Source organism: Nannobrachium achirus (assembly GCF_963921795.1).
Source record: "Nannobrachium achirus genome assembly, chromosome: 23".
Lineage (NCBI taxonomy): Eukaryota > Metazoa > Chordata > Actinopteri > Myctophiformes > Myctophidae > Nannobrachium > Nannobrachium achirus.
The window spans coordinates 20,605,470-20,633,202 of record NC_137830.1 but is presented as its reverse complement, the minus strand read 5'-3'; the positions used below and the strand labels follow the sequence as shown (position 1 = coordinate 20,633,202).

At 42.1% G+C, this 27,733-nt stretch overlaps 1 protein-coding gene across 1 annotated transcript; it reads left to right on the top strand.

Moving 5' to 3' along the window:
* On the top strand, positions 1 to 27,212 carry ifrd1 (interferon-related developmental regulator 1). Its single transcript, XM_080754688.1, has 12 exons — positions 1 to 210; positions 5,883 to 5,984; positions 9,132 to 9,213; positions 11,716 to 11,840; positions 17,052 to 17,209; positions 18,121 to 18,171; positions 18,887 to 19,065; positions 20,218 to 20,326; positions 21,051 to 21,185; positions 23,235 to 23,363; positions 25,710 to 25,805; positions 26,676 to 27,212. Exons 1-12 carry the CDS (start codon positions 183 to 185, stop codon positions 26,760 to 26,762), a joined length of 1,281 nt encoding a protein of 426 aa, XP_080610814.1. The 5' UTR covers positions 1 to 182; the 3' UTR covers positions 26,763 to 27,212.
* The last annotated feature ends 521 nt before the right edge of the window (positions 27,213 to 27,733 follow it).

The following is a 27,733-nucleotide window of genomic DNA, read 5'->3' as shown; positions in this document are numbered from 1 at the left end:
CGAGGGAAAATGTATCGTCTCGCACCACACTCTTTCTCCAGGATCGCTTCTTTCAACTCCTTTCTGTCCACTGTGCCGCGGGAACATTTCCATTTTTTGAGACAATACAATAAAGGCTGCTCGTGTATTGGCTGATTTTCGATCACATTTTTGCACATTTAAGAGATTCTGCAACGGAAGAAATGCCGAGATCTAAGAAGAAGAACAGGGGTAAGCAAGCAGGCGAGGCGACCGGGTTGTTTTGGCCTAGATACTGAAGTCGGCAGTGACATGGTGGGAGTTGTAGTCTTTTGAGGGTTGCCGGGGCCATTGGCTCGAACAGAAAGTGGTCGTTTAAAGAACTACAGATGGAAACTGTCAGGCCTGTGTGACAGACCAGAGAAAAAGCCCTCTATGCTGGCTGCTGCCCGGTGACATTAGACCGCGACTTCTTTGTCTAATGATTAGACAAATAATTCGCGGTCGCTTGACAATCATGGTCGCATATTTGTATTTTGAACGTTAATTTTGCTATGACAACAATTATTTAGTTTTAGATGCAATAGTTCGCTAGTATAGCGTTGACGGCCGCAAGCTAACGCTAAAACATGCTCTGGGGTTTGATGGTTGGTTGGTTGCGGTAGAGTTGTTGGAATAAACGTGGTAACGTGAACTGCTCAGTTTGAGCGATCACAACGTATACATTATTATACCGGCTGAAGACGTGGCGCGTAATGTCTGCATGGCGCCATGCAATAGCTCGTTTTCTTCCGGTCTGATAAGCTCTGGTCCATGGGCCAGAGCTAATCTCGTTGTATAACCTCCATAGGATGTCATAATTACGTACATAATGGGTGTTCGGTGAATCTGGGAGTCTGGTTGTATGTCAAAGGGTTCATCGTAGCCATAGCGGTTATTTGAGGACGCCATCATGCCTGTTCTGGCCAGATAGGGCGGTGCACGGCCGGTTCGGATCTGATCTGATCTGAGATCAGGCTGGATCAGCTGTTTTGTTTTGGACTCATGAAGTTCCACGTCAACATCATGCATGCTGCCCATTCCAACCGCATGATACAATACGTCGGTCTGTCACTGTCACTAAAGTGCAAGGGTGAAGATTACAAAAAAGGCCTTTACGTCTTATGGAAGGGAGTTGTTCGTCATTTAGTCCAGGGGTCTTCAAAGGTTTTCAGGCCAAGGACTACTTATTATAACCAAAGACCCCTTTTGCTGAGGAGGAAGGGACCCCGACTGTATAGTCTAAAAAAAAGATTCAGATTAAAATGTTTTTGTAGATTTCATAGATGGCATCATACACTTGTTTGACACACATTATCTTTGCCATTCATTTGTTGGATTTATGCTAATGTTTATTCTCAGTAAGTTAACCTTCCAAACCCTCAATATTTAGTCAACTTGACTCAACTGTTGGCTCTGAACTTAGTCTCCTCTTTTTCCCTAGTACACCAACTGCCTGAAAATAGACTTAGGTCTATCTACAAGCTGCACAATGCTTGTGAGCTTGTATTTTCATCTAATGTTCCCATCACACAAAGCTTTTGGGGACATATCTGTTATTATAATCACAATTCTTGGCTTGGTTACGAGCAGCACTAGCACAACTAAAACAAATGGACAAATAGTGTCACAGTGCTCTGCATCATTTTGGCAGAACAATCGTGTGTGTGTGTGTGTGTGTGTGTGTGTGTGTGTGTGTGTGTGTGTGTGTGTGTGTGTGTGTGTGTGTGTGTGTGTGTGTGTGTGTGTGTGTGTGTGTGTGTGTGTGTGTGTGTGTGTGTGTGTGTGTGTGTGTGTGTGTGTGTGTGTGTGTGTGTGTGTGTCAACGATGCTGTGCCTTGTGTGGCCTGGCTATGTGAGACCAATATTCCTGTCATTGTATTTTCTCATGTCGGACCGTTTAAGATCAAAATATCTTAATTTAAAATGTCTTAATTTAAAGTAATCTCCAAAATACGAAATGTAGGAATTCAATTACAGTGATGTTAATAGGTTTTTAATGTAATGAGTCCCGGGACCCCAGAAGAGTTTTTCGGATGAGTCCCAGGGATATTTTATGGGTCCCAAAAAAATTCAACGCCGCGGAGATGGGTATCGTTCACCTCTGAATCGATACGATACCTTTTTCGATACCTGGGAATCGATACGATACCTTTTTCGATACCGTTTTCGATACTTTTTTATGTATTATTATTATTATTACTACCCTTATTATTACCATTATTATTATTATTATTAACTTTTTTCTATAGGCTATTTTACACACCACAATAGGTTATTAAGGCCGTCTAAAGACTGAGCTTGTAGATCGGCTATTTTCAAAATGTTTGCCTATTTCTTATATTTATTTTACAATTTGGCTAATGTTTGAACTTAGAACTAGGATTTCTAAATACACTAGGCTACAGACACGCATTTAATTATATTTATATCACTGGGACCCCAATTTATATTACATTTTAAAAAACTAGAGTAGGCCTACAAATGGAACAGGTCCATTTGGTTCCATTTGTTCACCGAGTAACAGACCCATTAAGTTTCCAAAAGATTCCCTTTTACTTTGCTATTAGCAATATAAAACGTTTTTATATTCAGCAAAATGTCAGTAATGGTATTGTCTGCCTCTCATTATTGTCAAGGAAGAAAGTACCGCATGTCGCTGCCTTGCTTAAGTTTCATCAAGGCAAAAAAAAGCACCCTAAGACACACACCAAAGGTTGTGTGTGCGGGGGAAAGAGGAGGGGCAGCCACCGTTGCACAGAAATCACTTTCACTTTCAGCTTATGACAAACGGCAGCTTTTAATCAATGCACAAGGATTTAAGGACATTATATTTATAATGATTACAAGAACATTCACTACCTGTAGCTATGGAGTAGGCCTACTCCGTTGGAACCTACTCTGTTGGAACGGAAATAAACTTGTACGTGCTGTTAGACAGACAGTTGGCTCCTCTCCTCTCCGCAGGTTTAATAGGAAGCAAAGACAGACACCACGGTTTGATTTGATCATTGCGTAGTCAATTATGAAGGGATTTCAAAAATTTAAACGTCTCCATATTGCTTGGGAAGTCTACTTAGCAGAACATCGCGGCCTTTGCGATTCGCTAATCGCTAATGTTTTTCTTTTACCGCGATGCGGTAAATTATGGATTAATAATGGAGGCGCGTCCCCGGGACCCCAGAAACAAGACGTGAATGCGTCTCTGGGCGACATGAACGCGTATTTGACGCGGGACGCGCACGTAATGACATCACTGCAATTAACACATCGGGTGCCCACGTGGTGTCTACAAGCCAATCTCTTTGATGTCGCTGGAGGCCCACGACGCGTTTGACGCGTTGTACAGTAAACTATACTGTACTGTAGCTACTGCACTTGGCTGCCGCGGTGATGAAACAAACTCCATTTCCCAACATGCAGCGCGCAATTACGTCACCCGGACGCGCTGTGTGTCTCGTTGACTTCCTGTCTAACGGCTGCACAAAAACGTGGTTTTCTCCTAATCTAGCTTTTAAATCACTTTCATTTCAAAACGGCAGCCTCTTCTACCTGCCATAACACAAACAATGTGGCTTAGAAATGATAAAAAACGGTCCTGACTGAAAGAAAAGATTTTCGCGAAATAAACAGGACATACTCCGATTACATTTACTCGGATTACTTTTCTCGCCAGTACTCTCGCCGGTAGGTAGAATGACGCGTTGCCATGGGCACCAGCAACACACACACGTCATACATCCGGGCACTCGATGTGTTAAAAGGAGCTTTATTGTCAAAAAACATACAATATCTTTATATTGCCAAAGCAAGTGTCATTACGACCATAGGTCGCATTTACTACCAAAACCTCCACCGGCTGTCCGTCCGTCCCTGAGTCAGTCACACGTCACACGTCACACTTTTGCCCTGCTCATATCTCCACAACCGTTGCCCCCATCCATGCCAAATTTTGCACACACACTCCTTACCTGCCAAACTACAACCTCCAAGGACCCCCGGAGCTCCAGGGACCACCCCCAGGTGTAAAAAAATGTCCCTCCGTGAGTCAGACGTCACACGTCACACTTTTGCCCTGCTCATATCTCCACAACTGTTGCCCCCATCCATGCCACATTTTGCACACACACTCCTTACCTGGCAAACTACAACCTCCAAGGACCCCCGGAGCAGGTGTAAAAAATGACCAAATGTGCAAAAATGACCAAATGACCACCCCAACGGGGCTGCTCACAGGGAATTCCTGGGGACCACCCACTCCTGGTGCTCCAGAACGGATGCAAAAGTGGTGGCGCCCCCAGTGGAGGACCCCCTCCACTGCAGCTCACATAAAATGCCGTAACTCGGGCTAGGAGCGTCCAGGAGAGCCGGGGCCGGTACCTATTCGTCCGCCAAGGCAACGAGGAGACCCCACCCCTCATTTCTCACATGGCCCTCTTCTAGCGCCACCTTCAGGCCGATTTTTAAAACACATTTTTGGACACTGCTCCTACAGTTTTTGCCCTAAAATCACGCAAATCGCTACACAGTATGTCTACACTCATCCCATCAACATGAATCTGTCCCATATAGCGCCACCTTCAGGCCGATTTTTAAAAACACATTTTTGGACACTGCTCCTACAGATTTTGCCCTAAAATCACGAAAATCACTACACAGCATGTCTACACTCATCTCATCAACATGGATCAGGAAGATTTTGGAAAAACATATTTTTGCCTTATCTCCCGATTAGGGAGTCTTACTGGTAATATAATAAACACTTGAAAAATGGGAACATAAATACAGTTGGAGGGGGCACAGCAATGTGTAAACGGAGCCACATGTCACATTTTGTCTTATATACAGGGTATAAGGAAGCCTTTCGTAACAAATGACAGCAATCGTGCATGAACTACATGTCCTCAGTGTTGAATGTATCCATTTGTGCATAGGGCTGTCACAATTATTACATAATCGTCTAATCGTGATTATTTGACATTATCGCAATTATTTTGTCATAATCGTGAATGTTGAAAAACGCGTTGTGAGCTTGTTGATCGGCTATTTCCAATATCAATGTTGTTTTTTAAGTAGTAAGTTGTCAAATATGTCAGTAATTTCTTCGTGTATTTAGGTTTTGTGTCATATCTGCCATGTACAACTTCAAAGCCTAAAAGCCAAACAGAAATGTAATTATCAACGACACAATTAAATCGTTAATCGCCAATTATTTGAGTGACAATTAATCGTCATGTAAAATGTCATATCATGACAGCCCTACTCGGAGTTATCATGCTTTTGTTTTACACATGACAGCAGAAGACTTTAGGGTGCCCTTGACCCAGGGGAAGGGACAGAGTGTAATTATTTTCCCCCAGACGTGTGGAAAGTACAGACCAGGAAACACATGGAAAAAGAGCAAGGAAAAGATAAGCTATCTATCTGACCTTGCGTGATCTGTTGGGACATGTGGTTATATCATTTTCCAAATATTGGGTGTCCAGTGCACCTGTATAGCATGTGATGTGGGAGACTGATTTGACTAGAATTAAATAGTTTTTATCCTATTCAAAAATGGCTTCACGGCCATAACCGCCAATGAAGTTGGTGTTCTGTACCCGTACAGGAATTTCACTGTCTCTAACATTGCTACCTGGCTGTTCCTTGAGGTGGTTGCAAATGGACCCTTAAAAGTTATAGTGTACAAATCGACCACATTTATTTCCATTTGTACACTCAAGTAAAGTGTTAAAAGAACCACAGGAGGTTAGATATCATGCACATGAACTGCCCTGGTTACCAACCATGGCTAAAATGGCTTATCTACAAGCTTACACTGTAGATCTGCTATTATGGAAATGTTTTTGAAAAATATTTATTTTTGGTTATTTTTTTTTCTCCAGGGGCACATGGTGCTGTGCAACCTTTCAGTGACGAGGACGCCTCCATTGAGACCCTCAGCCATGCCAGCAGCTTCAGTGACGTCGCAAGTGTGGCAGATGAAGGTATGCAGAGGGGTGTGTGTGTGTGTGTGCGCATGTACACGTGTTGGTCTGTCACAATGATTACATAATCCTCAGGTTACTATTATTTTGAGATATTGGCATTTTTTTTGCATAATTGTCCAAATTGTTTCTTTCATCTGTATAAATTAATCTGTTGAAAAATGGTCACACTTCTAAAAAATGACAGCTCTACCAGCTCACAACGTGTTACGATGCGGCGTTGTGAGCTCGTACATGGCAATTTTCCAGGTGTTACCAATAATGCTAACTAATGAAGGCTCTGTTCCATTCTGGTCAGAGTCAGGGTGTTGATATTGTTAGGGGTGTCTTCTAAAAATCGACGAATCGACGCGTCGTTTTAAGCCCCGGGAATCGACGCCAATTGTTTGAGTCGAAGCGAAAATATATATTTTTTTATTTCACCAGTTATAGCCTACTACTGCCAGTACTGCGGTGCACTGCTGGACTGGTGTGGTGTCATGTACTTCCAATGAGAAGTAGCAATTGGCAAACAGTTATTTATTGTCTCGCACCAGCGTCGGGTTGAAAGTGAGACGGAACGGCCAGAACGGTTCCGCCGCTTCGTTAAAACATTCAGAGCCGGGACAGTGTTCCGTTAAGAGGAGGAAGCACGCTGTCAAAATCCCATATTAAATAACCTGCCACAGCACAAACGCGCGTCCACGAAGTAGTAAACAATCTTCTAAAGTCAAATTAACATACACAAGTGTAGGCTACAAGTTACATTTTCTAATTAAAGTGCTTCTGAATTGTTCCAGTGTTGTAATCCATGATGAATGATTGTGTTTCGCTGTGTTTGCGTCCATGACATGTCCACACTGCTGGCTCAAGCGGGAGCTGTGCCTCCACCTGTTTATGATCAGTTTCTGAAATGAATCCGTTCTCGACACTTACTCATTACTCTGTCAGTGCTCTGTGTCCCGCGACTGCGGACTGGATCCCATCGTTCATTTAAAATAGCCGTTCAAGAGAGCGGAATCGTTCGCGAATGTCTCATCTCTACTGCACGCTGCAGACAGTGCAGAGAGACGGGGCAGAGTTGAAACAGCGGAGATGTTTTATTTGTTTTAACGGTGTGTTATAACTCTATGGTTGTACACTGCTATGCAGATAACATTTGTGCTCGCGCACCGATATCACCGAAAACACTGTGTATTCAATTCATCTCTTAATGTATTATTCTATTATGTTGACGTGGTTTAAAGCAACACTTTTTTTTTTCTTTTTTTTTTACACAAAGTAGACTATAAAACGATTCGTCGACGCGTCGGATTAACCCCCGCGACTCGAATCGACTTCATAAATCCTGTGTCGAAGACAGCCCTAGATATTGTGCATGTTGGCTCACTGGAAACACTCTGCTACACCTGTGGGTCTCAAAGTGTGGTCCAGGGGCCCTCATGGTTCCTAGGGGGTTCCTAATGACCCCTTAAAAGGTTTGTAACTCTGAGAGTGTACAAATGGAACCAAATGGACCATTTGGTTCCATTTGTACACTCTCACAAATGGACCCTTACAGGTGCATTTGGTTCCATTTGTACACTCTCAGAGTTATGGGGGTCCTTGAAATAAAAGGTTTGAGAACCACTGTGCTATATGAAATGGAACAGCGACTTTATAGGTATCATTGGTTACACCTTTGAAGGAAGTGAGAAGTGACCCAACTTCTCCACTGTGCATATAGCCTATTTACATTATTTATTGCTACTGGTTGTCACTCATTTCCTTGTATGAAGTTATTTGTTATTCAAATTTGGTTTAGAAAGCTTAATGGGAAAAACGGAAAGGTTCATGTTCCAATGACAAAGACAATTAAATTGTTAATCGCAATTATTTCTATAACAATCAAATATGTTGTGATTGTGACAGCCCTGTGACTGTGCACGTGTGTTAAATGCTGTTTAATCTTATGTTTGAACCAGTGTGGGTGTGTACACGTGTTGGCATGTACTCTTTAGTCCTATGCTGGAACTGGTAAGCCCATGTACTTCTATGCAGGTATGCGTGCACATTTGTTAGGGCTGCACAATGGCATAATAATAACCATCTATGCTTGTGCAATAGTAACATTGCGAAGGAGAGCAATGGGGAAATTGGGACAGTCAGCTCAGGTTGTACCAAAACCATTTTTATGTCTTTGATAGAAATCTCACTGTTTTCATGACTTGGTGGAAGAAGTCTAAGGAATGAGTCTAAGGAATGAATTACTTCTTGGTAACTCAACTGGTCTTGCACGCACGTGTACGTTCACAGGTCACTTGTGAGCACAGGCGTGCATGCAAGGTCGGCAGGTAGGGCTGTCACAATTATTACATAATCGTCTAATCGCAATTATTTTACATAATCGCGATTATTTTTCATAATCGTCATAATCGTGAATGTTGAAAATGTTTCATATATATATTTTTTTAAAGTCAAACATAGTGGAAATAGCAGATCATTGTGAGCTTGTAGATCGGCTATTTCCACTATCAATGTTATTTTTTAAGTAGAAAGTTGTCAAATATGTCCATAATTTCTTTGTATATTTAGGTTATGTTTCATATCTGCCATATGCAACTTCAAAGCCTAAAAGCCAAACAGAAATGTAATTATCAATGACAAAAACACAATTAAATTGTTAATCTAAATTATTTGAGTGACAATTAATCGTCATGTAAAATGTCATATCGTGACAGCCCTATCGGCAGGTATATGCAGGTGTTCTGTTTAGTCACCCTGTGTACAGGACAACTAGCTTACATAACCCTCTAAAATCACACTAATCATTGCTAGACTGATGGAAATGGAGCTTGGCGTTTTTAGATCTGTGGAAAGCAGAAGCTGCATAGTCTGGTGAAATTGTATCACGATACATTATGCAAAAAAAAAAAAAAAAAGGTATGGACAACTGTTTCGAATATCATTCAGCACTGATGTTTGGGTTAGTGCCGTGTGACTATGGCTACTAAAACTCGACTTGATAGATTCCTGGATATAGTGCCTATTTTTATTTATTTTATTTAATCTTTTATTTTTTGTTTGCATTGTCAGATTGTGGAGACTCCCTACCCTGCTTTTGAGAGGAGGAAGTCATTTAATATCAGATTGAGACTGGTTTTTCATACAGTATGCGTTTGTGTTCAGGGGGGGAGTCGGCTGAGGATACCGCCCAGGAGGATTTCCAGTACAAGCTGAAGGGGTTCATAGACAGCACGGTGGATAAGAGGTAACCGTGGATACAAATAAAACACATCTTTGTTGGGTGGAAACCTTGTACTGTATGTCCAAAACCATTCGTTTTGTATTTATCATTTTAAAATATTGGATGGCATTTTTTAAATTGGCCGATCTACAAGCACACAACGCCTCGCACCGCGAGGTGTTGTGTGCTTGTAGATCTGCTATTTTCACTTATTATTATTTTTTTTTAAACTTGGAGATGCAAGGTGTCTGCCCGACGATATAATAGTTGCAGAAGACCATAATGTTGGCTGATATTGCCTCATAATATGACTTGAAGTCTGGTCCCTAAAAGACTTGTTTACACAGTAAAACCCTTTGTTTACTTGAGAGTGCACCATATAACCAAATGGACTCGTAGAGTTACAAATGGATAATTGAACTCGTTGACTGTGTACCCTCGAGTGTGTGCTAATATGACATCATGACATTTAATTTATTGTCTCCGCTGCTGTAAGGCCAGAATTTGACCTCGAGGGTTCTATAAAAATCAGCTGATATTGATTAGCTGTCGCAACGCGGGCTATATAGAGGTACACCCCAGAGTAAATCATTTGACAAATGCTAATGAAATCGAGGAAGAAAATGTCATTAAAAACGTAATCCGAAGTGAAGCACCAGAGTATGTCCATATACAGCAAGCCCCCCCCCCCCCCCCCCCCCCCCCCCATAAAAAGAAATAATCATATTTGAACTGGGGACCCCACTTGGAATTGTAGGAGTTGATTAGTTTGACTCGGTTCCACAGATAAAGATTGTGAAAATAGCCAATTGACAAGCTTGAGCTTGTAGAAATGCCGTTTTCTTAGATAATAATTGACTATGCTTGACATTTTTTTTGTTATTGATTTATTTTTTCATTAGAGAAAAATCTTATGTCCTTCAATTGTTACTTTAGAAATGTGCAGATACCCTACACTTAGGCTTGGTTTTGTTACAAAACCATGTTGCACATACATTTTAAGCTGGGGGACCCCCCCCCCCTCCCGACACCCAGTTTGGTAACCACTGATGTACCGTAAAAGCTGAAACGTACTCCGTGGCAAGAACGCAAATGCCTGGCCCTTCCGAGTCCCTGGTGAACATACATACTCGATGTGCGCTTAATGGAAAAAGATATAAAGATACTATTAATGTGTCAGTTATTCCAGCCATCTGTTCTATTCATGTCCTGTACTCATGCCCTGTACTTGCACGGGGAGCAGTCTACCCGGAGGGGCCAGCAGTCAGTCAATGCCCTGTGTTGGTGGATGGCTGAAGCGAGTGAAGCCATTTTCTTATAATGCATATTTATCTATTTTGATATCTTACACACGTAGCTGAGTGGGTTGGGTGCGTTTATCACTTTGATTTGGTTGCAATTGATTTTAGCGTTGAGGAAATTCCGCACTGGACAGCCTCCTATATTTTAGCCTGGTATCAGCCCGGGTTATCCAATACCCACGTGTGTCTCCTAGATGGGTTGCTGGAGCTCATATTTCATATCTTTCCCGCTACAGTGTTCTCAGTGTGACAGCAACACAATGGGGCGGCACAGTGGGACTTTTCCACTGGCTTGGTACGTGGTCATGTGTCCGTATCGGAACTCTGTGACGACGTGCTGCCAAAACAAATAACTAACAACCAGGGCCAGGCTGTTCTTATCACGAGATATCGGCCCCCGTGCTGGCAACCGAGTCAAAACACGGCCGTCACACGGTGGCTAATTGGTCTCCCATGTGGGTAGGGGGGGAGAAAAACAAACAATGGCTTCCAGTGACATTTCATGGTCCCATAAGCCATTTCAGTGTTTTGTTTCCAATTAGAACACTTGTTTCCCAACACTGGGCTCAGACCCATTATTGGGTCGTGGACTTATTTCAAAAGAAAAAAAATTATCCTAATTAAAATAAAAGAACAAAAGTATTTTTTATAAAAGAAGAAAGGGAATTAGTGAAAATACCTGATCTAATGGCTCACAAGCGTTGTGAGCTGATTGTAGATCAGCTATTTGGGTCCTTGGGAAAATTCTTTTGGGTCTTGAGCTAAAAGGTTGAGGAACCACTGAATTAGAGCTCATTGTTGTTTTCTTTGAAGAAAGCGACGGTATATTCTTCAGAGACTGCCAGAGAACTCGCTCTCCCTTGAGGGGCCCTTGAGGGGCTTATTTAAACGATTGATAGTTAGGACCTAAATGGACCCTTGCGCGTCTGTAACTTTGCCTGTGTACAAATGTAACAAATGGATCCTTAAGGTCAATTTAGCATGAAATGAGTATCTATGGCCTAATGCATATCAAACTGGGGATCCTTGAAATTAAAAAGGTTTAGAATCACTGTGGAAATGCTAAGGGACTGGACGGTGTACTGTCACGTATCAGCTCCATCTACAAGGTGGTATGTTTGTCTTATAGATGGGGATTTTAACAATTTCTTTTAAAATCACCACCAGGTTCTGTGACATTACAATGGCAATCAATATTGAGCATTTTTCTTCTTCTTTATCCCAGTGCTAAAACCAGACAGGGGGCTCTAGATGGACTGAAGACCGCCATGGCCACGCGTATCCTGAACGAGTTCATTACCGAGAGAAGGATGACCATCACGGACAGCATTGAGCGCTGCCTCAAGAAAGGTACGTACTGGCATTGACCTTCCAAGCTTTTTTTGGGCTGTCGAAGCTTCTGGATCAAAGATCGATTTTGAGTTGATGCAAAACAAATTGAACAAAGATCATTTGGAATGACATTATATGAGTACCGCAAAGGAGGTTGTCGTTTATGTTGGCGGCAGTCAACGGCGCGTGGATTTACAGCGCTTTAAATTCGAAACCTTGATGTTTACAGTATTTACTTAAAACTTACCGTATGTAGTTCATGTGAGATGCAGATTTTCTCCTTCTGTGTTTGAGACATTGTGACGCATTGTAAACAGTCCATTTAATCTCATATCCTTATGGAGAAACGGTGATTGCGTTTCTTATTGTGCCTATGCTTAGCTGTAAATTTCTCAAGATGAAATTAAATTTGTATTGATTTTAGCCTGGTGTGGTTTTATCTTTTAACTGTGGCTGCTGATGGCGTTGGCCAGTGTAAAAAAACAATCCCATGGCTTCGAAGGGGTGCAGATCTACAAGCATGTGCTGCAACATGTTGCAGGCTTGTTGATTGGCCATTTTGAGAAAAAGGAAAAATAAAGTGAATAAAAGATTTGACATGAATGTGCGATTCTTTTTCTCACGTTCGAGTCGTGTGCCATCAAACAAAGCTTCAGACTATTTGAGTCGGCTCTAGTACATAGACCTCTTACGTCACGTTAAACCTGCTGTCCTTATTTTAGGCATGTCATTCTTGCTGGCAAGGAGTGTTCTGATGTTGGACTTTCATATCCAGATACTACAGTGCAGTCACTGCAGTAGATCATTAACAGTACAGAGTACTACTGTTCAGGTGGACGAACAGCATAGGCGACCAATCTAGCAGGCAATTTTAGTCTGTTCAGTATTATTATTATTGTCAGTAGTATGTGATATTCCATATGAATCATCTCGGTGGCGTTCTTATTAGGGATGTCAGTGGTTAACCGGTTAGCCGACCGTTAAGAAATAACCGGTCATGCTTAACGGTTTCACGGTTAATTTTCATAATAATATGATCGCATTTTCCTGGACCTGCATAGTGTTTTTGGCTTTGGAGATGTGATTTTGTCAAACAGACTCTGGGAGGCGCAAGAGAGTAAGTAGTCTTATGTCATGTCCAATCGAACAGTGAATGAGAGACAGCTGTTTTAGTGTTACGCAGTGGGGTCTGTGCCACAGTGTGGTCCGGGGAGGATCAGACAACGAGCGTCGGAATACACAAAACAGAACACGTAGCCAACAGAGGTATTTCGGTCTGGGAGCATTTCAAAAGGAAAGGAGTGTAGACGACAGTATCTTTCTCAAATACAGCAGCGACATGAGGCAACAGCGATGCTCAATCACAAGCCGTGAGTCGCAGAACGCGACGCGCTCTGTGAGCTTGTAGATCTGCCATTTTCATCTCGGAAGAGTTTTCTCTGCAGCGCGAGTCAACAGACTCGTACACAACAGAACTCGTCGTCATGTTAATGGTTCTCAATAAAAATGCTCAGCCTAGGCTAGAGCTTGTTTGTTTGAAAGGCAGAATAGGCACCGCCGCCGACCACTTGTTGAAACGCGCAGGCGATGCTTGTTGTTTATTGATGATTAAGCCTAGAACAATTTATTTTTATTGTTAAATCTGTCTTTTTTTGTCTTTTTTTGTTTGTCTTTCAAAGGAGCATAACTAAATGTCTACTATTCGTCTACCAACATTAATTCTGTGTACTTATCTATCTATAAATGCGACAAATCTCTGTCTGTTTGGTTGTAATCCACGTATCTCGAGAACTGTTCATCCCACCGGCTTCAGATTCGGCACGCGCGTTCCCCGCCGCCGCGCGGAGTGCAGTGCAGGGCCTCGACCCGACCCGACTCGCGGTTTTCCGAAACCGGCGCAAAACGTTCGGAATCTCCTTATTCGGAGCTGATTGTTGACATCAGGCTGTTCCGGAGGAAATCGGCGCAAGCGCTGACTCATTGTGACATCACTTCATAAAAGGCTGTGACATCACGTACGCCACATGAGTCAACAAAAAATCTCTGTGAATGTGTATGTATGTATGTGAATCTCGAGAACCGTTCTTCCCACCGGCACACGCTTTCTCCAGATATAGGCATAAAATGAATCCCCGAATGCGTGGCTGATGTCTGACATCAGAGTTTTCCGCAACCGGTACTGTGTGTGCAGAGATCTCCATATATGGGCATAAGAGGACAAAGGCAAACAGATGGTCAAAACGGGTCATATGACAACAGGTATATTGGGGTTTGCATTAAAGGGTGGGGACAAAGGCTAACAGATGGTCAAAACGGGTCCTATGACAACAGGTATATTGGGGTTTGCATTAAAGGATGGGGCATTCATGGGGTCCGCTCCAAAAAAGAAAATAAAAGAGACAAAAACAAACATAAGACAAGCGACAAAGCGTGGGACTGGGAGGATGACTTGAATGATGCAGATTTAAGCAGGCTGTGTATTCTGCTTAAAGAAGAAACAAACAAAAAGCGACAGAGATCTCATATATGGGCATAAAATGGACGCAGATAAAAAGATATCTCCATATACGGGCATAAAGGGACACAGACGGACAGATACAGAGATCTCCATATATGGGCATAAAATGGACACAAATAGACAGATATCTCCATATATGGGCATATGGGCATAAAATGGACCCAGAACTATATCTGCAGTGATCTCCATATATGGACATAAAATGGACGCCGACAGACAGACAGATACAGATATCTCCATATATGGGCATAAATGGACACAGGCAAACAGATGGTCAAAACGGGTTCTATGACAACAGGTATAATGGGGTTTGCATTAAAGGGCGGGGGATTCTTTCCCTATTTACATCGTTCCCGAGTTGGCCAGGTCGCCGACTAGACGCTGGGCCGCCCGAGCTTCTAGTATATACAATTTTGGGTTAAAAAAATAATAATAAAAAAAAAATATTAAAAAAATTATAATTAAAAACCGTTAATTAACCGGTTAATGCTGACGGCTAACCGGTTACTGGATAAACCGTTAGTGACATCCCTAGTTCTTATTTGTAGCACTGCGTGTGAATTCACACAATAATGAATTGCTGAGACTTGGAGTCAGCTCTGGTCATCTAGTTTACTTACGACCGTCGGGTACTATCATAACCTTCAACGGCTGTCTGTCAGTCAGTCACGTCTAGGGTTGGGTATCGTTTGAAATTTTACGATTCCGGTTCCGGTTTCGGTTCTGCTTATCGGTTCCGGTTCCAAACGGTTCCTATTTCGGTTCCAAAATGGTTTGGTTTTACACAAAAACTTTTTTTAAAAATTTTATTTTAATGTTTAATTTACAGTTTTAATGAATCATTTAAAACATAATTTTTTAATTGAATTTGAATGTTTAATTACAGTTTTAATGAATTATGACAAATGAAATCATATTTCAATGTCTTCAGCGATACTCTTATTCTGAAGAGATTAAGAAGTCGACCACCGTCTGGAAGTATTATTGCATTACGAAAATGACCACCGCCTGGAAGTCTTATTGCGGCTAACGCAACATATCTTATTCTGAAAAGATCGGCTACCGGAAGTATTAGATTTTCCAGCTTAGATTTGACAAAATAACACAGCTCGGCGAGCGAGCGACAGAGCAGAGCCCGGCAGCCCGCAGTCGCACCATAACCCAGAGAGACACGCGGGGGTCCGCAAGCACTGTTGCTGTTGCCGTACAGTCTTTCAGATGAATGCCACGCTGTCATAAATGTTTCGACTCCATCTCACGTCTCTCTGTGGCTGTGCAGGGCTCAGCTGTACTGGTGGATGGGCTGCTAATTTTGCTAGCATCGTTGTTGTTGACTGAGTGGCAACTCAGTTGTCCCCCGATTGTGTGTGCACTTGTGTGTCTATGTGTGTTGGAGGAATACAAGAGCCGCTTCCCAATTCAGAGTGTGCGCCCTTCGTAGTGTAGCCCGTGTAGGGCTTGTCCTGTGAAGTGCACGTAATGTAATGTAGCCTTTTTTGAACGGACAGCACGTCTTTTTTTTACTGGTGCGTCTAGGAACCGATAAGCGGTACCGGAAGTAAATATTATTTTTGGGTACCCAGGAACCGTCATGTCCTTATCGGTTCTGTCCCGGTACCGAATTTCGGTACCCAACCCTAGTCACGTCACGTCACACTTTAGCTCTGCTCATATCTCCGCCACCATTGCCCCTATCCATGCCAAACTTTGCACACACACTCCTTGGCTGCCAAATCATGAGGCCGATTCTTGCAAAACAAATTTTTGGACACTGCTACAGATTTGCCCTAAAATCACGCAAAGCAGTACACAGTATGTCTAGACTCTAGAGTCATGTCATCAACATGGATCTGTCCCATTTAGTGCCACCATCAGGCTGATTTTTACAAATACATTTTTGGACACTGTTCCTACAGTTTCCCATATTCCCTCCTGTTTGCCTACCATTGCCTTCTAAAGTTTGTGTTTGCGACGTGGCGGTCGCTCCGATTAGGGAGTCTTACTGGTAATAGCCATTATGTATAGTCCAATATTTCCTTTCCACGAGATTCACATGCTCTGTACTCGACTATGCCGAGTTGACGGCAGGACTGAAAATACTGCATGTCAATTTCCTTCAATGACAATATGCGTGACCATATGCGTATATGACACACTACTTGAGGGGGGTGTTCCGGTTGGTGCGGGGTAATTAATCACATATGTCAATTAGTAGCTGCCAAATATTCTCTGCTAATTATAAAATGGGGACAATGAACCAAAATCTTACGTAAGAAAATTGTCGTCTATCCCAGGGGTCTTCAACGTTTTCAGGCCAAGGACCCCTTAGTTGAGAGACATGAAGCAGGGACCCCCACAACCTCTTCATATAGATTCCATATAGTTTCATTCTTTGGCAGCACGAGTCTGCACGATCATCAGTGTATTTTGGATTCATGTCAATTTGTTTTACAGATATTTTACTCTTTTTCCCCTCTACACCAAACAAAGCATTGTGAAAGCCGTGGTGAGCTTGTAGATCTGCTGTTTTGGCTAAAGTTCTCAGAATATGAACACTATGGTTCGTGGTTAATATAAAAAAGGAGAAAAGGGTTTCTGATTTCAGATTTGGAAGACCCTCTGTAGGGCCTAATCCGACCCCCTGTTGAAGACACTTGGTCTATCTTACCTACATGGCATTCCTGCTACTAGTTTTATCCTTTCACCAACAGGTAAAGGTGAGGAGCAGCGTGCAGCAGCTTCGCTGGCCTGTCTCCTGTGCATCCAGCTGGGTTCGGGTATCGAGAGCGAGGAGGTGTTCAAGAGCCTCAAACCACTCTTCAAAAGCATCCTGGCAGACGGCTCGGCTAACATCCAAGCCAGACAAACGGTGAGCAGAACATAGGATAACATTACTAGTAAGACGCCTCAGGGCGCCATGTCTTGGCCGTCTGGCCAGTAATGTATATTGAGGTTCAGTGCCATTGAAGAGTATGTCCGTCAATTGGTCTACGCATTGTTTTATATTAAATCGTGGTCTCCTGAAACCCGAGCTTATGCAGGACCGAGGGCTGTCACGATATGACATTTTACATGACGATTAATTGTCACTCAAATAATTGGCGATTAACGATTTAATTGTGTTTTTGTCATTGACAATTACATTTATGTTTGCCTTTTAGGCTTTGAAGTTGCACATGGCAGATATGACACAAAACCTAAATACATGAAGAAATTACTTATTTGACAACTTACTACTTAAAAAATAACATTGACGCGTTGTGAGCTTGTAGATCTGCTATTTCCACTATTTCTGACATTTTTCAACATTCACGATTATGACGATTATGACAAAATAATTGCGATAATGTCAAATAATCACGATTAGACGATTATTTAATAATTGTGACAGCCCTAGCAGGACCTCAAGTTTCCCATGACGCTTTGGGTGGATATAAACATCCGCATATCCGCTTCCGCATTCAGTCCCATTCAAGGAAATACAGCTTTACACAAGACCTTTTCACATGGAAAATAAATAAGTGCACAAGACATTTAGACATACTAAAGAACTAGGTGTCAAAGAACATTTCTATACAATTAAAAATATGAATATAATACAAAATGGTTAGCAACAGAAAATAAGAATATGCTAAAAAATAAAAGAATAAAGTTATGGAGCACTGTGCTGGTGGACACCTAGTCCCACACCTAGTCCCACAGGCCAATGATTGACCAATTTGTAGAAGAATGCCATACAAGAGAGAGTACACTGAAACAAATCTTTTTTGTTTGTACAAGGTTGCTACAAGTTTGGGCCTGTGCACGTTGGTTGCAGAAGACGACGTCTTGGTAAGTTCATTGTCCTTTCCTCTCGCTGTCCTATCTGTTGTTTATATTCCATGGACTCAAGGGAATGAAGCCGCAACTCTTCTCTCCTTCCATGATGTTTGCCAGCTTTACGCTTGCTGCCATTATTGGGCGTGACTTTGTACCTTGCCTGGTCTCTAATATTTACAGTGTAAATGGAACCCCTGGGAAACGTCAGTCTTCATGGAACTGGGAAAATGGCCAGCGCCTGTTAAAGACGGAAGGCCATATCGCTGAAATATGTTCATTGTGACCGTTCAGGCCAGAAGAAGTCTTTTCAGCTGATTTATTTGCATTTAGTTCACTGCCTATCTTCCCAGTGCTTTGAAACAAAAAATGGAAAAGGTGGTTTTAAGAACGTTTTCCCCAAGACACACAAGAAACCTTGAGCATAGTGTACTCTTTTAAAAACTTTATTTATTCTTTCATCTTGTCTATGCTTTAACAGACATTTTATAAAATAAATAAATAGAATATGCCTCTTAGGAACATGGAAAAGACAATGAAAATAATCTATTTCTTTACTGCGTTGCATATACAGTATCTTTATACTCGTATCTTTTCTTTTGATGGTGGTTCAGAGTCTGTGAACCCACTTTGTGAATACATAGTTTCATCATTGAGCAGGCATGCCTACCTATGTGCGTTACAAAACTCCGGTCACATCATCATCATCCATGTCTACTTTCCTGTGCAGGACGTGTGCGGGACCATGGAGTGCTTTGAGAGTCTGTTCAGCCGCTCCTATGTGAGGGCGGACGGTACTCGTCCCACGGTGAGCCCCGCCACCAGCCAGCTCCACACCAACGCTCTGCTCTCCTGGGCTCTGCTGCTTACCATCTGCACTGCCAGCCAGCTCAAAGACATCCTCCACAAGTAAGGCCTGTCATGTGCACGTATAGGGCTGCAACTATCCATTCTTTTCTCTGCGTGGAGAAAAGAATGGATTGGAGACCATTATTTATTATAGATCTTTTGGAATGGCGAAGATCAGTGTGATTGAAATGTCGAATTTGCAATAAACAAAAGATCATGGGGCAATGGGGCATATTGCCAGATGGGCATACTTTTACTCTAGACTAGGCCCCTCCTGTTTTCGCATACATTGTCAGATGTCTGTCAGATTTTCACGTGTCCTCAGACATGGCGTTCAGGCGAAGTGGCCCTTTACAGACTTAAAATAGTGCTAAGCACTTCCAAGTCAGTGAGCCTCCAAAGGCGTCCTCAAAATACAAAAAAAGAACACTGTGTGCACTGTACAGTACACACACGCACACTGTGTGCGTGTGTGTACTAAAGCCTGTAGCCCACCACCAAGGTTTCCCTAAAGACGCCTAAAAATACTCCCTAAAGCTTTCTAGCCACAAAATGTGTACACTCTGACTCTTCACTTAACCCCGATCTTGCATAAGCAAACACCGCCACGGTATACTTATGTATGTGTATCATAACTCGGCCCCCTCGAATGGTTTATAGAATGACTGACTGTTTACAGACTTGAGCTTCAAGCCAGAGATCGTATTCACACTTGGGGGGCCAAAGATGGCTTCAGCAGTGTGTTTGGGTCTGTGTGCTAGAAACTACCGTATACTACCGTAAATGAAAAGAGAAAAATGTGACTTGATTCTGATTGGAAAGCTTGATTACATTGTAGTTTTGGGTCCCTTGAGGGGGTTTCAGGGGGTCCCCAGTGAAAAAATTAATATTCTGCACTCCGATCAGCATGTGGGAGCCTTCAGATGCGCACAGGTGTCCTGGAATTGGAAAATAGAAGCGACCATCCGTTTGAAAGATACAGGCTCTTGCGTCCACCTCGCTTTCCACCACTCGTCCGAGGGCATAAAATGTGTTAAAAAAAATACATCGGTTCAATCTTGAACATTTTGTTCTAAGGGGGTCCCTGGCACCATATCTCTTCAGGTGGGGGTCCGCGGGCAAAAAAATGCTTTTCAATTTGGGGGTCCTTGACTTGAAAACGTTTGAGAGCCGCTGTCTTACAGGAGCGTTGTGTTTGTGTTCGTCTTGCAGACACCTGCCCAAACTGCCCGGCCTGCTGGAGAGCGACGACGTCAACATGAGGATCGCAGCTGGGGAGACCATCGCCCTGCTGTTTGAACTGGCCAGAGACCTGAACCCTGTGAGTTCACGCACTCACGCACACGCACGCACGTTTCACTATTTTGAATCTTTTTTTTTTTAATGATAAATACATAACAAACGGTTTTGGACAAACAAGATTTCCACCCCACAACGATGTATATCTGCAAAACTGTCTGGAAGAAACCTTGTATCATGTTTCAACGTACTTTTTTTTGTTTCTTTTTTGTAAATGAATGCATAAATTAATTGTACAAGCTTAATTGTGCATGCATTTTTTCAATTCTGCCATCTTACCTTTAACGTGGGCGCGTGCATGTCCATCACGCACAATGGTGCACGGATCGCACACGCTTTGTAATAAGGAAGTAAACAGCAGAAATTGGCCACATAGAAACGTGTTGTCCCACCCCCCAAAAAATGCATATCCGGTTCCGCTTCTGGGCCCAGAACGGATCTCTAGATTACTTGGTGACCCCGGACCGGCGATCCGATTTTGGATTGTTTTTAATTAAATTTAATTGATCAATAGCTCTGGAAACCCGGGCCTGGCACGCAAAGACATAACTCGGGGAAACACTGGCTCGGGCAGTAAATGATTTAATAGTTGATATCACTTTGTAAGATGAATTCAACAGTCATAAGTTATTTTCTGTAAATCTGTACACCTGCAACTCTTGCTTTCTATAAAGCCTTTGTTTGTCTTGGGAATCTCTTCAGTCCTGTCATCGGGATGTCTCTCTACTCTGCCCCGCCTCCTCTAGGAGTTTGAGTTTAATGACTGGGACACACTGTGTGACAAGCTGACCCAACTGGCCACAGACTGCAACAAACACCGAGCCAAGACTGACAAGAGGAAGCAACGCTCTGTGTTCAGGGACGTCCTTAAGGCCGTGGAGGTGAGCGTTAATCACTTAACCCATTTAGAACGGGCACACATTTTGTGTATCATTATTTTATGCTTTAACTATTGAAAAATAGCAGATATACAAGCTCAAACCTATGTTTCTATCTCAGCAATCTGGCCAGCCATCGTCAAAGAAAAGGTCCTTTTCACTTAAATGGAGCTCAGTTAGTCTGTTCTTGAGAGACTACTATGTCAGAGGACCCCCAAAATGATATGTATTTGGCCACGGACCCCCATCTCAAAATATTTAGTTCCAGGGACCACCCAGAAACACTATTTGAGTTACAAACGTTCGCTCCAAATGATGATGTTGACTTTTTCAAAAATAGCAGATCTACAAGCTCGCAGCGCGGCACTCGGTGCCGCGCTGTGAGCTTGTATATCTGCTATTTTTCACTGGTTAAAGCATTCAATAATTCTAGGCTGAATGGGTTAACCCCTATTACAGGGGTCTTCAACGTCAGGACCCCTTAGTTGAGAGAGGGTTGAAGCAGGGACCCCCACAACCTTCTCAGATTCCATTTAGTTTCATTGTTTGACACCACAATCATCAGTGTATTTTGGATTCATCTCAATTTGATTTCAGATATTTAACCACTTGAACTGTAAATACTCAATGAACTTGACCGTTCACTCTGTACTTAGTCTGCTCTTTCCCCCTCTACACCAAACTCTTTGCCGAAAATAGACTATCTACAAGCTCTACAAGCTCACAGTTGTGAGCTTGTAGATCTGCTATTTTTGGCTAAAGTTCTCAATATATGGACACTAGGGTTCAAGTGGTTAATATAAAAAAAGGAGGAAAAAGGTTTCTATCACACAAAGATTTGAAGGACCCCCTGTAGTAACTCTGAGGACCCCCAAGAGGTCCCGGACCCCCTGTTGAAGACCCATGCCCTATTATATTTAGCCGACTGGAGCACCCCAGGGCTCTATCCTTGGCTCCGTCATTTCAAAATAGCCATCTTACAAGATCCCAATGCATAACAATGTGTTGAGCGTCTAGCGATGTCTTTCGGAGTGTTTGCCCCAGAGTAGGGTTCATGTCTGTAATAATAACCACGTTACACTTTCCAAATGATGATGTTGCATAGCGAAAATGGCAGATCTCAAAGTTCATGGGTTGCGTTCTGTTGAAAATGTTTGCTTCTATAATGAAATGCCCAAGGGACACAAGGTTGAAAGTGGTTAACCCCTATTTGTCTAGCATTAGTGGGTACGCCAATTGATTTTTGTTTTTTCTATGGTCAGGATGGTTTGACTCTGGTTGCTGACCTGTGTATTTTCACGCAAAAATAACGCTCTTCCAGTTTCTCACACATAATATGCAGGGTAGCAGGGAATCTAGAAATATTAATCAACATAGACTTGTGAAATGCAATTTACAAGTGTTGGTTAAGCTTATGCTTCTGTCACACTTGATTAAAGTCACTAGGGAGAAGAGCGTCTGCCAAACGTGATTAAAATGTAAATTGCTTCAGGAACTGTACAGCATGTATCGAAGCTATGGCAGTGGAAAAGTGCTAATCAGCGCACTCGTCTTGAGTGAATGACATTTAGCATCGTGTTGAATCTCCACGATATTCATCAGAGCCGTCAGCCCGACCTATTATTCCTATTCCTTTATTTTTTTCTTGCGTCCGATACTGATTTTTGGACTGTCCTTGACCATATTACTGATGATTTGAACACAACTTTTTCAAAAGTGCAAAACCTTCAACGATTTTTAAAGTTACTAATTGAGAATATTGAACTTAAAAGCAAAACAATGAATACAAATGTTTTGATAGAGAGAGAAAAAAAATACTCCCTATATTAAAATGTATATATTTCAAATATAGCTGATCTATTAGCTGCTCACAATGCGCATTGTGAGCTTATAGAGTTGCTATTTTTGGTGGTTGCCATGTTCAATGTTGTTGAAATCGGCACACAGTGGCTACATAATTGCAGAGGTAATAAAGTCCAATAATGGCCGATGCGGATATGCAGATCCATTGCATCTTTGATTTATTATTTTCTTTTCCCTATGTATCCACAGGAAGGCCAGTTCCACTCAGAGACTATTCGTTTTGGGACAGAGCGCATGGCCATCGACAGCTGGGTCCGCAAGAGAACCTACGATGCCTTCAGAGAGTTTGTGGGCGCCGGGATGAACTATCACCTACAGGTAGGCCTGTCACTATTATGATGAACTATCACCTACAGGTAGGCCTGTCACTATTATGATGAACTATCATCTACAGGTAGGCCTGTCACTATTATGATGAACTATCACCTACAGGTAGGCCTGTCACTATTATGATGAACTATCATCTACAGGTAGGCCTGTCACTATTATGATGAACTATCATCTACAGGTAGGCCTGTCACTATTATGATGAACTATCACCTACAGGTAGACCTGTCACTATTATGATGAACTATCACCTACAGGTAGGCCTGTCACTATTATGATGAACTATCATCTACAGGTAGGCCTGTCACTATTATGATGAACTATCATCTACAGGTAGGCCTGTCACTATTATGATGAACTATCACCTACAGGTAGGCCTGTCACTATTATGATGAACTATCACCTACAGGTAGGCCTGTCACTATTATGATGAACTATCACCTACAGGTAGGCCTGTCACTATTATGATGAACTATCACCTACAGGTAGGCCTGTCACTATTATGATGAACTATCATCTACAGGTAGGCCTGTCACTATTATGATGAACTATCATCTACAGGTAGGCCTGTCACTATTATGATGAACTATCACCTACAGGTAGGCCTGTCACTATTATGATGAACTATCACCTACAGGTAGACCTGTCACTATTATGACATTTTACATGACTATTAATTGTCTCTCTTGTAGGCTTTGAAGTTGCACATGGCAGATATGACGCATATACAAATAAATGACTGACATATTTGTCAACTTTATACTTAAAACACATTTGATAGTGGAAATAGCCGATCTACAAGCTAGATCTGCTATATCGACTGTTTTGAAAATGTTTGGGAAAAAGAAATGTTTGAAAATATTCAACATTTATGACAAAATGATTGGGATTATGTGAAATAATTGTGATTAGACGATTGTGTACTAATTGTGACAGGCCTACCTACAGGTAAAGCAGGCTCTGTTCACCTGGCACAAATGTCATATCGTACACGATCGCCTGATGACCCTCATTTCAGATAATCGGGCGGACTTCGCGGAATCGTATTAACTCTCAATGCCACCTTTTCACCACTAGAGGGCGCCCAATGGCCATAGAATCCTACATAGACAAGCGCTGGTATATGCACAAGCCGTGCGCAGCCATGACTCGCCTGAACACTTTCCTTTGTGCATGTACAGGAACAGGATGAAGTTAGCTTTAAGTTAGCTATTGGCTACCAAGCATTTTAGAAGCCCTATTTTCGGCGATTTAGCCATGATTAAACCTTGCACACCTCATGGATATGCATGGAACAGAGAAAATGAGCTCTAAAGATCCTGGATTGCATTGGAGTGGATGGTAAATATCGGCGGCGCGACGCTCTCGCGGGCCGTGTAAACAGATGACGGCCGGCGGCCCGGCTCGGGAAAAAAAAAAAAAAAAAAAAAGAAATATATATATATACAGTATTTTCCGGACTATAAGGCACACCGGACTATAAGGCGCACTGTCAATGAATGGTCTATTTTCGAACTGTTTTCATATATAAGGCGCACCGGACTATAAGGCGCACATAATAGACACTACCGTTGCGTTATGCATCCAACAGATAGAGCTGTGCTAAAGGGAATGTCAATGTCAATGAATGATCCATATATAAGGCGCACTGGACTATAAGGCGCACTGTAGTTTTTTGAGAAAATTAAAGGCTTTTAAGTGTGCCTTATAGTCCGGAAAATACGGGTATATATAATTTTTTCTTTTTTTTAAAAGCCGAACTAGTTCGGGATCGGCACAGTAAGAGTTAATGAATCTGTTGATATAAATACATTTACAAATATTTTCAAAAATGAAATGACAGATCTAGAAGTTCATGTTGTGAGTTTGCAGACCGGCTATTTCCCCCCTTTTCATATATATTTGAACGTATAAAGTGATTAACTATGGCTGATTTTGGCCACCAGTGAATTGATTGTCAGTAATTTCTTTGTACATTATATTATTATTACAAGTTATTTGTCGTGTCTGCTCTTTGCAATTTTTGTTTACGAAGCGCTATAACCCAAACGATAAAAATCAATTTTTGTATTCAAAGATTAAGAGATTCCTGTATGACACGGATGGTATTCCGGTTTTAAAGGTATTGCGAATTTGCTACGTATAGGCTTTTCCCGTCTTTGTGTTAAATTGTTAACACAATTTTTTGTTTGACAACCCTAATTGTATTGGAATGCATCTCAATTAAGCTCTGTTTATGGGATTTTGTATTTATTCGTGTATTCATTCTTTTTCTCCACGTGGAAAACAATTATTCAGAATTTCTTTTTCTTTTTCCCCACCTTCCACCTCCCCCAGGCCAATGAGTTCATCAGAGATGTGTTTGAGCTGGGACCACCGATGCTGGTAGACTCGGCCACGCTGAAAGCCATGAAGATCTCTCGCTTTGAAAGGGTACGTCCTCACACGGATATAAAAAGCTAGATGCCTCATTCGCCTCTGCAGTTCATTGGAGCGACGTGCAATTATTGTAGTCCGGACTTCCTGGAAAAACCAAGGGATCGCTGCCAGTCAAGTGACTACTGGCCAATCACAACGCGTCTTTTCCGTGACTTATAAATCCATCCATTTCCTGATGTTGCGCGGCTCAGCTGTTCTTACAGGCTGCGTACGTAAAGACACCTGCCTCTGATTGGCCTAGCAACTTCAGTTTGTGTGACGCACAGATTCCCTTGGTCCCCCGATGCAGGCGTCTACCTTTCTATGTCTATGCGTCCTCACCTCCAGTTCCTCTGCACAGGAAATGTGTGTCAAGCAATGGCTAGCCATTTCAAGCCTGCGTGTTTTCATATTAACCACTAAACCCTCTATACGTCATAAATGAATACTTCGTTTACCCGTAACCTTTTTTTTTCACCGACAGCAAATCTCTTCACGAAAAATAGGATGGGGAAATCTCGCTATTTCTACGTCCCATCATTTAGACTAAAGGAGTCGGCAGGTTAGCTACTCACCCGCGTCACTGTTACTGAGGTTGGGGTTAGGTTTAGGCATAGAGGTTAACATTCACCCACGTCGGCAGGTTAGCTACTCACCAGGTTAACATTCACCCGTGTCAAAAGAATGAACCGTCGGAACAGTTGCTATGTCGCAATATCGACACGCTCCCCTTATAGATTGCTTATTTTCATTTAGTGTCCCCCTCAACATTTACACCATTGCAAATAAGGCAATGTTTTGGAGTGGATTTGTATGGTGTGAATGATAATTGGGTGACTGTGACAAGAATACTGACTGGTATTTTTATTTTCTCTGCCCTTGCAGCATCTTTACAACTCCGCTGCGTTCAAGGCGAGGACCAAGGCTAGGAACAAGTTCCGAGACAAGAGGAGCGACGTGGGCGAATTCTAATGGCTTAGTTAGTTTTCTGTTCCATTTATTTCATAGTACAGTAACGTTTCAATAACATTCCTACATTTTATCTAAGCCTACCAGAATGTCACTGTGTTACGGTGTTATGTTAATTTATACAGATTATTCAGACCTTGGTGTTGTAAATACATAATTACATTTATGTGAATATCCATGTGTCCTTTTGAACATTTTTGCTACCATGTTTGTTTTGTTTTTCCTGTACTATTCTTAGTTTGTAATGGTAACGGTTATTCTAAGTTAAGCTTTGTTTGATTTGTTCTTGTACCATATTATTGTAAGAAGTATTATATATTATTGAGTTGGTTTTTGACACATTAAGGTGTTGTGTTACACTATCTTAGCCCAGAGGACGTACGATTAGAGGCTTGCTAATACTAGTGTAGTGTTTAGTAATGGGAGGCGTGAAGAACTTTAAATAAACATTTACCGCCATAAAGCTTGACAATCGTATTTCTTCACATCATGCATCATGACACAGTTCCTGGAACATATGTAATGTTCTATTATGTAAGTTCTATACCAGGGGTGGGCAGTAATTTTTTCCATGGGGCCACATGAACAACAGAAAATATTGTGGAGGGCTAGGCTAAAAGGCAGTGCTCCCCGCAAGATGTGCTCCCCCAAACTAAACACACGGCTTTACCTCCGACTTAAGTAAATAAATACTTGAATAAATACTGCAGCTTTAGGCGCCGGCTACACAGCTGGATATTTCTGAGGCTAGAATTTTTTTTATGCGTTTGGGGCTTGCAGCCACACAAAGCTGGATATTTCGGCTGCGAAGCTGGATATTTTTGAAACCGGATAAATAAGTGGAGAGATTGAAAAATATCCGATTCACTGGATCCGTGTAGATAGGGAACCCGGATATCTTTGAAGACTTTACTGTGTGTGTGCTTGTTAGACCTAGATATCTTTGTCGTGTGGACCTAGATATTGTTCTATGT